Source organism: Triturus cristatus, chromosome 7 (assembly GCF_964204655.1).
Source record: "Triturus cristatus chromosome 7, aTriCri1.1, whole genome shotgun sequence".
Classification (NCBI taxonomy): Eukaryota; Metazoa; Chordata; class Amphibia; order Caudata; family Salamandridae; genus Triturus; species Triturus cristatus.
The window spans coordinates 303,171,381-303,188,133 of NC_140590.1; the positions used below are offsets into that span (position 1 = coordinate 303,171,381).

A 16,753-nucleotide genomic window follows, 5' to 3' on the forward strand; every position below is an offset into this window, starting at 1 on the left:
AGAATTAAAGGATGTTGAGCCAAGACCAGGATTCACACCTGGCTCCCATGTTCCAAGCTCAGCAGCTTTAGATTCCAGACCACATTTCCTCCCACGTCGCTTACTCCTGTTGAGTAAGCCGCTTATGAACGAGCTCTTCAAAAGTGAACCCACTCAAGTTTGTGTCAGCTAAAGAAGAACTTCCGAAAGTGAGATCCCCTCCAACTGAGGAACCTCCTGGAAAATGAGTCAGCACACGCATGAGATTCCTAAAGAATAAGCACCTAATAGATTACTTCTCAAGAGCGACCTGGTTGTGTGCCGTTACATCGTATATGCTGTATACACCACAGTGTTATATGACATTCTTAGCATCAAAACTATCACTACAGAGAATGCTTCCTTAGTGAAAATGTTCAGTTTAAGGGTGTGCAATCTTACCCATGGGGCTAATGCTAAACCCTAAAACTCAGCCTTTCTCTAACCATAAATCTAAACCCAGTCCTTACACCTTACCCATGCCCTAACTCTTGTGGTTAATCCTAACACTAACTCTAAATCTAAGGCTATTACTATTCCATAGCAAAAATACTTAACTCAAACCTTACTAAACCCTAACACTATCCCTTACCCTCAATTTAGGGGTACGCCTCCCCTCTACCCTAATCCTGTTCCTTAGCCCAAAACTAACACAAGCCCTTGTCATAGTCGTAAACCTAACAATTCCTCTTACTTTAATCTTCCCTGTTACACTTGCTGTTTTACTTACCTCACTCGATGTAGTGGTATTCTTACTGGTAGTAATTTCTATGGCATCTATGTAATGGAACATCAATCTAGTGCATCCTCAGTAGAGGGGTTACACCAATGAGTTCTGGTGAGTAACTAACAAAAGAATGAACCTTGTGCCAAAAAAAGCACTCTAAATAATTAATCCCCTGAAGAGTAAGCCATCTCACAAGTTAGACCAATAAAGATTGAGCCATCTAACAAGTGAGCCCCTAAAGGGAAAATGCCTATAAAGGAGACTTTCTCTTGAGCGAGTCCTCGGAAAGTGATGCCACTGGTTCCTAAAAGCATACCCTGTCATTAAAGGGATAAAACATGTCCGTCAACATGTTACAGAGGTGAGGAGACACATCCCCACCTTGCACTAAGGCGATAAGACATGCTGCTACCCTTGGCTACTAAGAGGATACGACATGCTACCTTACACAATCGCTGATCTACACAGATCACCCACAGACCAAGTAACTGGTGAATGCTGCACTATAACAGTCCCATAAGACATGACCATTTACTCTTTTACTGGAAGGATAGGACACCCACCCATCCTTTCCACTGACGGCAAAAGACACACTCCCCTACCTTGAACCTGGGGGGATACACAGGTCCTCTAGCATGCCACTCTACTCTGGTTTTACCTACTCTCCATATTCATGATGGATTTAAATGTCTATAACGCCCTCTCACTTGGGAAGTAAGGCTTTCCCCTCTTGCCTGTCACTGATAAGATATCACATGATCCACTCACCTGTCACTAAGGAGTTCTAATAAAACAGTCTCACCTGCTTGTCACTAAGAGGATACAACAACCCCCTTCAGCCTTTTAATGGCATTTTAATTACATTTAAAGGGCTTGGCTATGATATGTCCCTTCTGTCTGTCATACGCAGAAGGAACTTCCTACCAAGTTACTGACGGGAAATGACATGACTGTTACTGAGAGGATAGGACAGGCACTCATATCTGTCACTGAGGAGATGTAACATGCCCCACCTGACATGGCCTTCCTACCTTTTACCTCATCCTTCCACCAAGGAGGTATTACAAGAACCTTCCACCTTCCAGTAAGTGGTGAAGACGTGTCTTACCTGCCTGATTAGTCATGATCAGACCTGATCTGAAGAGAACTAGACCTGTCCCATCTGTTTGTCACTGCTGGAATAGGACTTGTCCTTGCCTTCCACTGTGGACATATAGCACATGTCTGTCACCTCAGGATTAGGTTATGCCCCTACTACATGTCACTGAGGATATATGACTAGTTCCTCCAGCTTGACCAAGAGTGGACAGGACTTTAAACCCTGGGTTGTCACTAGCGGGATAAAGACAAGTACCTCTGTCCTGTCAATAAGGGGATAATGTATGCAAGCTTGCTATTTTGCTGTATAGATGTGCCTCATTACTGTATCTGAAATCACACAGACGTTTAGAGCGATCTAATGCAAGGGCAGTGGGGAAATGGGCGCACTGGAATAGCAGCTACAGCAAGGGGAAGTCTGTTGATTGCAAATGCTGCTTCACCATCGAAGCTCCAAATATGAACTGTTGTTTGTTGGCCTTGCCCCTTTCTGCAGGTAAGGAGATTCTGGTTACAGCGCAAGTGGATTCCAGCCATCTGCCGGCTAAACCCACCATTAAATGGCTGAAGGGCAAGTGGCTGGAGCTGGGAAGCAAGAGCGGCCAGCGCTTCCAGTTCAAGGAGAGCTTCGACAAGGAAAAGAAGGTGAGACACTGGCGGTGCTGGTACCCCTATATTCAGGGCCTTGATGAGAGGGGAGAATGTGGGGAAGTCAAGCATTCTTGCCACTCATAAAAGGGCACCTTTTGTGAGAACTGCAGGGCAACCCACTGGGAGATGAGTAGATTTCCTAACAGGCAGAAAAACTGTCAGGACGGTGTCAAGGTGAACTGTAAGCTTGCCACTTGTCGGTCATGTGACTGTCATTGCTCCAGTCCTCACACCCTCCAAAGACAGCAACATGCTAGTAAATGTGTGTCCCCAGTAGACCAGGCTATGCCTTCACATCTAACACAGCTGTGGGAACTTTTCCGAGTTAGAGTTAGAGGTAGTTAGAGTTTATATGACTAAATGTGTTAACCATGGCAGTTTATCACTGGTATCCTACGGCTTAACCCCCACTAATTGACTCAAAACTGATCACCAAGTACACCCCGTTAGGACTTTACCACAACAGTAGTTAGTTGAGCCGTACAAGGTTACTCAAGGAGGTGGTGTGGAGTTAGACACTCAGCCATCAACATGTTAACTAACACAAATCAGTAATTCAATGTCCCACCAGTGATTGTTCTTTGGCAAAAATAAGTATTTAATTCAAAACACACACACAAAATAATAGAGTACAAAACATTTCATCTGCAATAATTTATTCTATCAAATACTATTATGATAGTCAGCCCATGGCACTTCTGGGGGACAGCCTCTTATGCTATTTGTATACAATAGTCCTTGACTGGTCACTAGAAGCCCCTTATTTGGGGGATTTGGTAGACGGAGAGTCTCAGGGGAGAATACTGCCCTGAACGGGGCCAGCAGGTCTAAAAATTGCAGTCTCTTCCCTCCCCCTTCTTCGTATCTCCCTGGCCTGAACAGTACCTTACTTGCTGTCTCACTTAGTTCTTTACTGGTGCAGACCTCACCTGCCGGCGTTGGCATGGCCGTGCAACTTGACATACTGTGCCTTGCATGGCTCACAGAGCGTGACTCAACCCCATACCTGCTGTCTGGTAGATAGTCATTGGCACACAGCTCAATGGATCTTTTGGCTTGAAGTCTTCCTAGGGTCCAAACACAAATACAACCCACCCAAACAAGACTCTCATGTTCTTGGTGTGTAGTTAAGTGTTGCATGCAAGCCTAGTCGACAATGTGGCTCACCTCCAATGCTCTTGGTTCTTCATGCAGGGAACAGCATACTGTAGTCTGATCTTCTTCAGCACAGTGTGGCTTCTTGGGTTTTTAGTTATGCAGTAAAACTTGTAAGTCATAAGTTCCTCTGTCCCTTCTGTCAATGAGGGAGGAGAGTGGTGAGGCGTGCTATGCGTTTTCACTTCCAAAAAGGGGTCACTTTGGTATCACTGTGCCTCAACCTTGCACAGCGGCAAGGGTGAATGCTGCAGTGTACATCTTCTGACTTGCCTCACCTCTTTTCCTTCAAAGCCTCCTTCTCCCTCATGCAAACACACTGCCAGTACCCCTCTTGAGCAGTTGGTGAGATCTCTCCTTCAAAACAGGGTCTTGTCAGCCCATCCTGGTAGCCTTAGGCAAAGCCCTCATGTTTCTGGTCCCAAACCTGGCAATGGGAGTTGACCTGGAGAACAGGAATTTTCTCAGTTGCTACTGGTGTGAAAACCCCCAGATTCCTGATAAAGAAATCTTATTACAAAGAGGCAGATAGAAGTTGTGTATTCCAATAGTTGAGTTTCTGAGACCAGTTTTTGGCAGATCTGCCCTTTTGGTAGTTCGACTCAGACTGTCCTTTGTCACAAGGTGTGAGCTGGAAGGTGGATAGAGCTGGGCAGGGCCGGACTGGGAACAGCAACCAGCCCTGGCAGGTTGCTGCTGCTCATCCGGCCCTTGGGGGAAATTTGGGGGACAGGGGGTAGCGGGTAAGCACCGCTTCCACTTTTCATACAGGGGGCAATATTGCAGCACTGCTGCAAAACTGGCCGCCTGTGAGAAAAGCGGCCCTCTCTGCCACAAAACCGGCTCTCACCTCTCCGGTCCACCGGGGAAATGCCCGGTGCCCACTACGGCCAGTTCGGCACTGGAGCTGGGTGCTACAAGGCAAGAAGAAAAATATAAGGGTACAAAAGGAAGAGAGGTGACGCACATAACTACCTGCTAACCTGTGGGAGGTAGCTTTCCTAAAGAAGAATGGGTAAGAAAATGGGAGAGAGAACTTCCTAGCTTCAGAGAAGCCCTCTGATTCCTCTCCTTAATACTCATCAGACTGACCCACCACAAAGGATCCCAACCCTCCAATATATGTTCGTCTCAAATGCAACAAATACAAAATGGATCCCGGTATGGCTATGGCAATCTGTATCATACACACGCCATACACACATCTTCTTCACATAGCAAACGGTACACACTCCCGGCATCTTACTCTCCATCTTCTTTTGAGCCAATCTTGTTGGCATAATGTAACATACTCATTTTGCCTTCCAACTGATCAGCGCAAAATGGCTTCTCTTTAAGCAGCAGGATTTATTCATAAAATGTTGTGGGTTTTTTTTTTTACTCGGACTGCCTAGACTCTGCACTGAAGGATCCCCTGGGTTTTCCCTAACTTCTGCTTTGCTGCCCTAAGCAAACTAGCACTTAAATAATGTATTTAAAAATGGAGTCACCAAATATAGTTATTACTACCCAAACTGGACAGAGTACTTCCCAGGGCGACGAGGTGCAATTAATAGTTTTAAACCGTAAGATGTTAGTAGAACCTTCTGCGGCTGCACATCTAAGTACATATTTAAAACCCTGGCTATGAATTGGAGAGACTGCATTTCGCCATTAAGCTGTGCATCAAAAATCTCCAGAATTTCCACAGAAAAGTAGCTCAAAACACAGGCAGCAGCAATCAATGGGAAACGCTATGATAGAAAACATAATTCCTGCTTCTGGGACTGCTACTGCACCATATCTTACAGCAACATTTTGATGTAGAACAGAGACTACATGAGGAGTAAGACCTCTGTTCTATATTATTTCACATCATGTGCAGAAGTCAATTCTTGATTGGAAAGATGAGACTATGCATCTGTTACTAGCATCTTCGAAACATTGCCTTACTAAAAATTGGCTCTTAGTACTACACCACCGTAGTACATCCCTAATGACCCAAATGATAGCAAGGAAAATGGATTCCCAAGCAGCTAGAGGAGGAGTATTATTCAGCCATAAATTGGGGTGCAGTGGGTGGGCCCTCATACTCCACACCTCGGGTAAATTCACCTGATTCATTTACAAAAGGTATGCCATGTTTATAATCTTACAATATGCTCTAAAGCTAACTCTTGATGGGGACACCTAGATTTGAGAAGCACCACCATTTGCGTCTCTCGTTGCTCTACACATTACTCTATATATGACATTAGTGGTAGGTAACCTGGGCATGGGAAGCTGTGAGATCATAACTGCCTAAGAATGCTACAATTTGTCCCAAAACATATTCTTGATAGGAAAACTCACACTAGCCATATTGTGCAGTTGCTGTGAGCTACAACTCACGAGCCATGATCTACAGCCAAGTGTTTTTAGGAACACAGACACTAGAGTGATTATGAGGTTTATGTGTACAGAACGCACAAGCAAATGTATATAGTGGATTCCTACATAGATCCATTTTCCTAGTACTTGTGAACGATGTCACTCAGATCAGTGACTCTAAAGTGTCTTTACACTCCCTGGGGTCTGATTTTACTATGCCCTGCCACACAACAGTGGTGGCCATCACTGCGGCTAGAGGAATGGTAAAATTCCCATCTTATTGCATTGCCCCACCGCACAACAAGCTTAGCTTTAAATTCTTGATGAAATTATGTGAGATTGTAGCAGTGAAAAGAGTCTTCCCTGGCTGCTTCATTGCCTTCAGCAGCATTAAAGTGGGAGACCGCCGTGACACTATGACCCAGTTGCAGTGACGAAAGAAGTGTAGGAGTAGTGTGCGCGTATTAAATGTCTTAGTCAGTCAATCATTGATCACGATACTCTGTTGCGATCCTTTTTCTACAGATCTATACATTTGAGCTGAGGATTGGAAAAGCAACGATTGCAGATGCCGGTGGATACAGATGCGAAGTCACATCAAAGGACAAGTGCGACAGCTGGTCCTTCAATGTCGAAGTAGAAGGTAAGACCTGAGGCTAAGAAGAATGAAATGGCGCGGATAACCCCAGATCAACTGCAGCTCAGGATCCCAGGGTTGAGTACTTGCTTGTATGGCAGATGAACATTCACAATCATGTTGAGACAGCAGAGCCCACGCAAAACAGTTCCAGACTCTGCAAAACCACAAATGTCTGAAAAAACATACATTAAAAGACTTTATTTATTTATTTATTATTTATTATGCAACTTATAACGCGCAGACTAAACCCGAAGGTATCAAGGCGCCTATCAAAATCAATAAACAATAAACAGAATATACAAAGCACCACTACGGGAATGCACGTGTAAAAAGGTGAGTCTTAAGCGCGGATCTAAAAGTTTGCAGAGAGGGACTGGATCTTACTTCCAAAGGGAGGGCATTCCACCACTTAGGTGCCAGGAAGGAAAAGGCCTTGCCTCCCCATCTTGCTTTTCTGACACGGGGTACAGAGAGGAGAAGTTTGTGACTGGAGCGAAGATTTCTACTGGGGTTATGCCGAGAAAGAATGGATCCCATGCTTGTAGGGCTGGGTTTAGCTAAGGCTTTATACACCAGGCACATGGATTTGAAAAGGATCCGGTATTCAACGGGGAGCCAGTGCAGTTGTTTTCGGGCTTCGGTGGCAGAGGCACGTTTTGGTAGGTCAAGAGCCAATCTCGCTGCCGCGTTCTGGACCACCTGCAAGCGCTGTAGAAGACTCTTGTTCAGCCCTGCATACAGCGCATTGCAGTAATCCAGTCGCGAACCCAAAAGAGCGACAGCAAGTTGCTTTCTTGCCTGGGGTGACAAAAAGTGCCTGATTTTCCTCAGAATGTGGATAATCCCCCAGCAGGTCGAAACAGTCCTGTTGACCTGTTGGCACATACTAAGGTTGGGGTCGATCATAACTCCCAAGTTTTTTGCTGACAAGGTGGGCTCGGGACATACGCCCAGCGAGTTCGGCCACCACTCCGCCGACCAGATCGGTTCCTTTCCTCCAAAGACCATCACCTCCGTCTTCTCCCCATTCAGTTTTAGTGAATTGTGGATCATCCACTGGCCAACTGCCTCCATGCAAGATCTAAAGTTGGCGGCAGTTGATGTAGCTGGCTGGGAGAGAGAGACTAAGATCTGGGTGTCGTCCGCGTAGGAAACTACCTCCATCCCAAAAGATCTAATGAGTCTGGCAAGGGGGGTCACATAGATATTAAAAAGGGTAGGACTGAGCGCTGACCCTTGAGGGACCCCACATTGCACAGACAGGGATGGAGATAGAAACGATCCCAGCATTATCCTTTGTTCTCTATGGTCGAGAAAAGAGGAAAGGAGTCCCAGAGCAGGCCCGCGGACCCCAATCTCCCTCAGGCGAGATGTTAACACCACAGGAGACAGGGTATCGAAGGCCGCTGTGAGGTCTAAAAGGATCAGGAGGGAGGTCTGACCCTCATCAACTCTAGTGCGGATGGTATCCAGCACTATGGTGAGGGCAGACTCAGTGCTGTGTTCCCTCCTGAAACCATGCTGGGAGAGATCCAAACAGCCCGAGCTCTCCACAAATGCAGCCAGATGTTTATTTAGATGGGCTTCGAGCATCTTTGCGGGAGCCGGGAGCAGTGAAATGGGGCGAAAGTTCTTTAACACCCCGGGGTCCAGAGAAGGCTTTTTAAGCAAAGGTTTTACAACAGCATTCTTCCACTGCTGGGGAAAAATGCCTTCCTTCATCGCTCTGTTCATGATGTCAACCAGAGGAGGAAGGAGAGATTCTCTGCACTGCTTGAGGATCTTTAGCGGGCAGACATCCAACGGAGAGCCAGATTTAGTTTTATCAAGCAGGATTTCAAGATCCTGACAGGAAAGGGGAGGAAAGGAAATCAAATCCTGAAGTTGAGAGGATTCAGCAACACTGGGCTCAGGGAGAGCAGGCAGCAAAGGAACGGCGGTCAGGGATTTTTGGACCTCCAGAGCAGCATAGATGTCGGCGATTTTTGACTGGAAAAAGGCGGCTATCTTGTTGCACAGGTCCTGAGAGGCAACCACAGGATCCGGTGTCTGAAGGGTCGTAAGGGAATCGACAATCCTAAAGAGTTCTCTAGGAGATGACAATGAGGAGGTGAGTGCCGTGAAGTATTCCTGCTTGGTCTTAATAACTTCCAGTTTGTAATTTTTAAGCAGGACCCTATGGGCTTCTCTATCCTTAGGGGCCCAACTAGAGTGCCATGAGCGTTCCTGCCTTCTTACTTCCTGTCTCCGAAGCCGGAGCTGTTCGGAGAACCAGGGAGCTGAAGGTCTTTTTCTAGCAGAATAGCAAGACCTTGCAGGAGCAAGTTCCTCTAAGGCCTCAGCAATGGTATTTTCAAATATAGAGACCGCAGTGGAGGTATCTGCCTCCTGAGGAATGGACAGACTGGTTGTCCATGGATGGAGGGAATCTTCCCTGATCTTTTTGAGGTTCCTTCGCACTTCCATGGTGCTCGAGGCCCTTCTAATATAGCCCCGTGAGGGATACATCATATTAAAGGGAACGGCCAGATGGTCCGACCAGGAGAGATGGAAGGGGCTGGCAGCTGTCAGCCTAGGATCGTTAGAAAAGATGCCATCGAGCGTGTGCCCCGCTCGGTGGGTGGGACCGTTCACCAGCTGGGTGAGTCCGCAGGCTGACATTATTTCTACCAAGGAAATAGTGTCGTGAGCCTCCAATAGCTCAAGATGGAAATTGAAATCACCTAGAATGGTCAGATTTTGTCGGCCAAAATAGGGTTCCAGAACCTGCATCAATTTCAGCCCAAATCCTGCTCTTGGGCCAGGGGGGCGGTAGACCAAGATTCCATTAAATGCTGGATTAGCAGAATCGGAGAGGGAAAAATATAGGACCTGGAATGTGTCCTTGGGGTCAGAAAGGGGTATAGTGTGGCAGTGAAATTTGTCCTGATATAAAATAGCCAGACCACCGCCAACACGGCCTAATCTGTCAAATCGAGTTAGGCAGTAACCCTCAGGGACCGCTTCAACCAGATCAGGACCCGAGGAGTCTTTGGCCCAGGTCTCCGTAATAAAAACCCAAGAAGGTGTTTTATCTAAGACCAGTTCCTTGAATACAATGTTATTTTTAATGAGCGAGCGAGCATTGAGAAGAAGACAAGACTCGCTGGGATTTTTAGATGTTGATAAAGAGCAAGACTCCGGAGGAGCAGAGGAAAGAGAAAGCAGAGGCTCATCTGCATCAATCGGAAAGCACGCACAGCTAGGACATGTCAAATAATCCTCAGGTCTGTAGCGATGTGAGCAAGGGGCAGGGGCGGGCTTAAGCCGCAGCATTTCCCTTAAAGAGTATTTCAGGACAGGGGCGCCTGCCTTGTAATGGCCAGTGGTCCAGCCGTCCAGCCCGTCCTCAGCGCGGACGGGCGCAGACGGGCAGGACTCAGGCACGACTCCGGCGCAGGTTCGGCGCGTCCGCTGAACGCGTCCGCTGCGCGGAGGCATTGCCTTCCGTTTTTATAGTGGCCAATAGAGAGCGTGGAAACGCTGCCCCAAACCAAGATGGCCGCCAAAGTCGATTCTACCTGGCCGAGGCTCGGCTATCTCAGCATCCAAATCGGCTGAGGGAGATCCGAGTATCAGGGTGAGTGCTAAGTTAAACAAGCGGGGGGCAGGGGGATAATTTCTGCCACTTTTACATCAAACAGAGTAAATCAGTCACAATTACTAAACAGTGCAGCTAAGCTTCGTTTTTCAAGCCAAGTGCAGTGGAGTTAAAAGCTAAAAATACGGCGAGGATTTAAAAGGTGCAAAACGAAATTATAATCAAACAAATAAAGCAGCAACCTCCCGGCTTCCGCCTCAGGAGGGGATTAAATGCACAACGAAATCGGCTTAGGGTTGAGTAAAAACTTAAACCTAACGAGGTTTGGCAGTTCAGCTCAACAATGGCACCAAGGCAGCCATGGTCAAACTTTAATGCACAGGCACATAAATTTGAGGTATTTTAGGGAGCATTGGTGATTTTTACTTGCATTGAATAGTGTTTATATTCGTAACCATGAGAATTCAATAATATTCTCCAAAGCAAAATTAAGGAAAAACCTTTGAAATTCAGTAAACAACTTTACAACATTTTTAAAGGTTACCAAACGTAGAAAATGTAGAAAATTACCCCGTTCAGATACTACAAAAACCCTAACACCCCCAGGGACCCACGTTGTGCACTGACTGATATCTTGTGATAACTGTGCCGCTCATCTTAACTTAGGGCTTGATTAGAGTTTGACGATGGGTTACTCTATAACAAACGTGACGTGTTTCTTGTCCGCCATAGTACAAGTGCGTTATATTATAAGATGCTCCTAAAAAGGCAGACTGGATATCCGTCGCATTTGTGACCGAGTAACCGTCCTTAAAACTTTAAATCGGCCCTTAATCAGAACAGTCATGTACTGACATCATTTTGAGACTTGTACAATATAGTTGTTACATTCTGACGTCCTAATGCTGGTGGCTTACAGAAAACACCAGTGGGGAATTCAATTTGTACAGGTACAGGCGATGATACAGTCCCATGATGATGGTCTCCCTTTAGGAGAAAACTCATAATTGTTTAGTTAAGTTTCCTCAATGCCCCACTTACTTATTCCATCCAAGGCCATAGTTTCACTTCTTAAAGATGTTGAACGCTGTCTCTGGTCACCTCCAAGCTGAGATTTAACTTACCACCACCTAATGCTCGCATTTTGTGTCAGAATGACCTGAGAGCTCACTGCTGATGACATCTCTTTTGACCTTTTCTCTTCATAGCACCAGCGGTGGACACCGGCAACATCCTACAAGCTTTCAAACGAGCGTAAGTGAAGATCGTCACGCACTGCTTTTAAAAAAAGGTTTTAACTAGCGTGAACTCAACCCGAAGGTATTGGATCGCTTTACATGAGCACTAGTTAAGTTACACAAGGATACATTCCTTTGTAGGTCTCACCTGAGCCAGCGCTTTAGCGCTGCTCTCGCGAGAGCTTTTGTAAATGGGGGATTTGAAAGTGCAAACTAGTGCTTTCAGGCCTCCAAATACAGTGCATGTGCTCCGGGCGCGCGCACCATTTGGCAGCCTGCGTGATCATTTCGCGGCCGCTTTGATGTTCTCAGTGAGCCGCGCGGCCACTGAGAACATCAAAGCGGCCGCGAAAGTGCTCACCATATGCCAACCTGCGTGCCTCTCTCCCCTACCCCCTCCCTTATCCCACTTCCTGCTTGTTCTATGTCCCTGTCAGTGTCCATTAGTCCACATCTCCCCCAGTAACCTTTTAACTGCTTCCCTCCGCATTGCCTCACCCCACCCCCATGCCTGTATCACTGAATTCCCTCTACCGCGTTCCCTCTCACTGTGTACACCCATCTCTCGGCACCCGTCCTATTGTGTATGTTTCACCAATATTTTGTGTTTCTTTCTTTGTATTCACCTTCTCATTTTCTCCAGGTTGTCCCTCCATTAGTGCTCAACTCTCTTCAGTGTGTCTCTTTCTTTTGTTCGCATGTCTCGCTTTGCTTACTTTACTTCATATTTACTCGACGCCATCTCCTGGTTTTAATTGCTCCCCTTTGATCTCCCCGAAATCAATCGGCTCCTTACGGGACGAGTCCTTTACATTTCCATATCTGCGACCATCTTTAACAGTCCCCCCTAATCTTTGTGCAAAACAGCACTGTTGTCCGGAGAAGAAAGCGGAACACTTCGATGAGGTAGGCCGCCAGGACTGCAGCCCCAGTTATGTGAGCCCAGCCCACGGCAGCTCAGAAGGCGGCCAAAGGAAGGTCTATTAGCCCAACAGTGGTTGCTCCGCGTGCCTAGTGCATGTGCCAATTTGCCTTGAAGGTAGCTTATTTACAAGACCCTGCCCCGCCAGGGCGTCACTTTAAAATGGGAATAAGTGATGTACCACCGGTGCAAGGGGCTTGTAAATAAGCCCATGTATTTAAAACGAAAACTGAGAACTCCACGTTTTAAATTAATATAAAAGCTCTGCGCTTTCCCAGCAGAACCCCGTGAATGGAACATTTATGATATGAGAGGCCTTCCAATGTGATCTCACATGTCCCACCCTACTCTTCCCTTTCCTTCATTCCTTCTTTTCTTTGTCCTACTTCTTTCTTTCCATGCTCTTTCTTATCCACTTTTCCCTCTCTTCCTCAAGTTCATATCTCTCCATTTCTGTCCCCTTCTCCCCCTTTCCATTTCCCTTTCCTTCCATTAGTTGTTTTCCCTAACTCTTCTATCCTCACTCCTTCTGTCACCCTTTCTTTTCCCTTTCCTTCCCCCACCCTTCCCTTTTCCTCCTCTTCACTTTTCCCTTTCCTTCCCCCTCCCTCCTCTCCCCTCCCCTTTCCCTTTCCATCCATCTCTTCCCTTCCGTTTGCCCTCTCCCTCCACCTCCCCTTCTTCGCTTCCCTTCTCTACTCTTCCCTTTCCATCCCATCCCATACCTCCCCTCTCCTCCCCCTCCTCCTCTCCCTCCCTTTGTGTCAACACCATCCTGTCCTTTCCCATCCCCTCCACCTCACTCCACCCTGCCTTCCCTTTCCACTCCCTTCTTCCTAATCCTCATTCCTTTTCCCTTCCCCTTTCCTTCCCTTCGCATACCCTCCCCTCCTTCTCCTTTGACATTTCCCTTCCCTCTTATTGGTCTCCGAAAACAATTAAAACAAGCATTGGCATAGCCAATAGGTCTCGCTTTTGGGACCTTATAAGTATTTAGTTATGCAACTGTTGCATGGCTAAACACTTATAAGGTCCCAAAAGCGAGACCTATTGGCTATGCCAATGCTTGTTTTTGGTAGGCACGAGGAGATTAAGTGATTTGCCAAGAAACACAGGATGTTAGCTGACGCCGAGAGACGAACCTGGTTCCCAGGGCCGGACTGGGAACCAAAACTGGCCCGGGCATAAAGCCTGGCTGGCCCCAGGGAGGGGGGAGGTGGGGCTGTTAGTGGAAAGTATTGTGCCGCTTTTGTTGCTGGGGGCCGATATTGCAGCTATGCGGTAACAAAAACGCCTCCTCCCAGGGGTCTAAAACCGCCCCCACCCCACCGAGGAAACGTCCGGCCCTGCTGGGACCCCAGTTCCAAAGTTGGCAGCCATCAGCCCGTCTGGAATCTGCATCTAGTGATACCGGTGGTTCAAGATGTAGTTACTTTTAGCTTATGGATCAATGGGGTCTTCCGTTGATATATAGGATTAGGGCGAAAGAGAGACTTGCTGACGGGCCAGATTTTGCTCCTTTGTAGATCTATACATACCTGGACCCACAGGATATTGGTTTGAACCCTTGTTGGAAGGGTCTCTTGCAGGCATCCCGGTCTTTCAATCAATCTGATTACTGGGACTTTTATTCAATTGTAATGGCAAGTTTACTCTGCCTGCCTATGCCTGGAAGGACAGCAGTGGAATTAGGAAATTGCAATACAGCGCTTTCTGCGAATGGGCCTCTGGAGTGGGTTCCCCAGAATTCTTCTTGCTTTTCTCCCCACAATGTTTTCTCAACCCATAGTTGGCAAGTAAAAACTATTTGGGACTTCCCCAAATATCCCAAGCATCCTGAAAGTGCCACGCAAGCACTGGGGCACTAGGATAGGCTGATAAAAGCATACATATTACAAGATCCTTCTCCCTCTCATAGTGTTAGCCCTAAACCAATGTCTGTACAATCTGTTGCTGAGGAAGGGGCTGAGGTAGAATGGGAGCGAAATCGTACAGTGCGAAGGGCCAGATTTCCAAACATTTCGCGTTGTGTTGCGTCACAAAAGTGACTCAAACCCGCGCAAAATGTTTTTGTTGTTTGCTTTCTAGCGCAAAACTTGTTGCCTAAAAGTATCGCAAAGCAGCCCGAAGCACTGCTTTGCGTTTCTTAGGATCAGGGAGCATTACATGGGCATTTCCATGCAACCACCCATGCTTTTTGACTCAAAACCCTATTTACTAACAATAGTAGACATAGTTTTGCATCAAAAAAAGGGACGCCACTTGAAAGCACGCGTTAAAAGGAGAAATGTTTTCATTTCTCCTTCTTTTCTGACTTGGCATGTGTGCTGCACTGTACAGCACGCATACAAAGCAGGAAAAGTTTTAAAGTTAGTCTAAGGATAGTATTTTGCACTTGAGGTGAACCCTTCCAGGACAACACCAATGCGCGACGTACGCACATACCATTGCACTGGGGAGCAAAGCTGTCTGTGTGGCGCTCAGCAGCAAACTTCGGCACTGGTGCTAGTAAGAGGGAAGAGAGTCCCATATCTCTTCTGCTCCCTCCCTGTCACACAACGCAGCGCAGCACTTTTGCCTGCTTCGCTGCATTGGGGGACACTCAAGAAAGTCTGACCCTAAGTGCACTCCAACATGCCAGTTACCTCTCTTGTATAACATATAACGCATTTAAAAAAACAAATCTGAGACACCAACATCATTATCCTGATTATATTTAATATTCTTATTAATTCTACACTATCTGAACATTTTCAAGTATGAAGACTTGCACAGAATTAGATATTCAACATAAGATGCATCATGTGATCATCAAATCATAAAGAATTTATAGTACATCTAGAAAAATGTGCACCAAACAAGTCTGTTTTAGCCCACTAGTACAAAGTGACAGATGCTGGTCTCGTCATAAGAATCAGTCAACGCATTTCGATACACTTGGTCGCTTTTTCAAGGCTGAATAAAAAAAAAGAAGTTTGTGAACAATAGCTTCCAGTTAGCTACACATTAAATTAATTAGTCTCGATGTGTCTCGAAAAATAGATGCATGCCTCAACATAATAATTCAGTTGGTTAATATACGATAATCGTTTGTATAAGAAAATCAAAACCACCAGATATCTATAGCCAGGATTTAAAATGCTTTAAACCACTGTTTTTCAAAAATGTTTTTATAAGAAAATATTTTCATATGAGATTGTAAAGGAACGCCAGGTTAGTCTTTTAAATTTCTAGAGTTAAGAATATCTTGTTCCCCCCCACCCCCGGGAAAAGTGACAAGGCAGTAGCAGAGTGAGTCACGTGTGACTGACGGTCCCGTGCACAATCCAGCGTAGGTAGTTGAGAGCTGGAAAGCCTTCGTTTTCCTAAAGCTCAGAATGCCACTGGTACCCACAACTAAAAGGCAGGCACCATATGCATGTACATATCACCCACAGCTTGTACAGAGTTCTCTACAGCAACATCCACACATCAGCCCTCGCAACTGGACTCTTACTTTCCCTCCAGACAGCCTGCTCTTTGAAATATGATGCAGGAAACCCACTGCTGGGTCTACACATCGTTTTATTGTAGGAGTTGGGACAGAAGCCCAGACTAAGAACAAATATCTTTCTAATGATAGAAACCACCGAGTGAAATAGTTGGAGAAAGATAATAGAATCAAGATGTAGTAAAACAAGAAGAAAAAAAATGGAGGAAATGAAAGCCGGCTAGAGGTAGTCATGGGCAGATGGCAAAAGTCTGCAATGCCATTCTAGTGGCAGATTGTGTGCTGTACAAATATATGAATAACAATAGCAACAGCATAGCCACATCAAAGAATAATGATATGAATAACAGAAGAATGATGACAGATAATGGACAGATGAAAAAGCGGGGATGTGGGGAAGAGGGATGACAGATGGCCTTAGATGGAGATAGATGAGGAAGAATAAGAAAGAGAGAAGAAGGTGGTCGAGAGATGGTTAGAACTCGAGGGCAGATTAAGAAAATGGGGAGAGCTAGTGTAAAGAGGGAGACAGAAAGTAAGGTAGATGAAGAAGATGGGCTCTACTGGACTAAGGTGGAGGACAAATGGACAAAGCTTGGTAACAAATGAGGAGCGCTGGGAAAGGATACAAAGAAGCAGGGTAGAGGAAGTAGGTGGAGCGAGCTAAGAGAAGAAGGAGGCCGTAGGATAAAGTGGGGAGAGATGAGAATCTCTAGATGAGGGACTTTTGGCTAGTCGGTAGAGGGTTAGCTGCAGGAATGTGGAGACAGTGGGAGGACAACAGAGAAAGATGGGTCTCGATATATATGGAGGGCCAGAGGGAGGGAGATGGAAACAGACGAGGGAAGACAGGTCTATATGGAGGAAGATGAGGAGTAACAATTG

At 46.2% G+C, this 16,753-nt stretch overlaps 1 protein-coding gene across 2 annotated transcripts in view; it reads left to right on the forward strand.

The window, feature by feature from the left end:
- The window catches only part of MYBPC2 (myosin binding protein C2), a 256,681-nt gene that overhangs the window by 89,450 nt on the left and 150,478 nt on the right, over nt 1–16,753 (forward strand). For both annotated transcript variants that reach the window (XM_085616340.1, XM_085616341.1), the window contains 3 exons: nt 2,340–2,488; nt 6,524–6,641; nt 11,427–11,472. In XM_085616340.1, the coding sequence (XP_085472466.1) occupies nt 2,340–2,488; nt 6,524–6,641; nt 11,427–11,472 (313 nt within the window). The remainder of the gene's footprint in view (nt 1–2,339; nt 2,489–6,523; nt 6,642–11,426; nt 11,473–16,753) is intronic.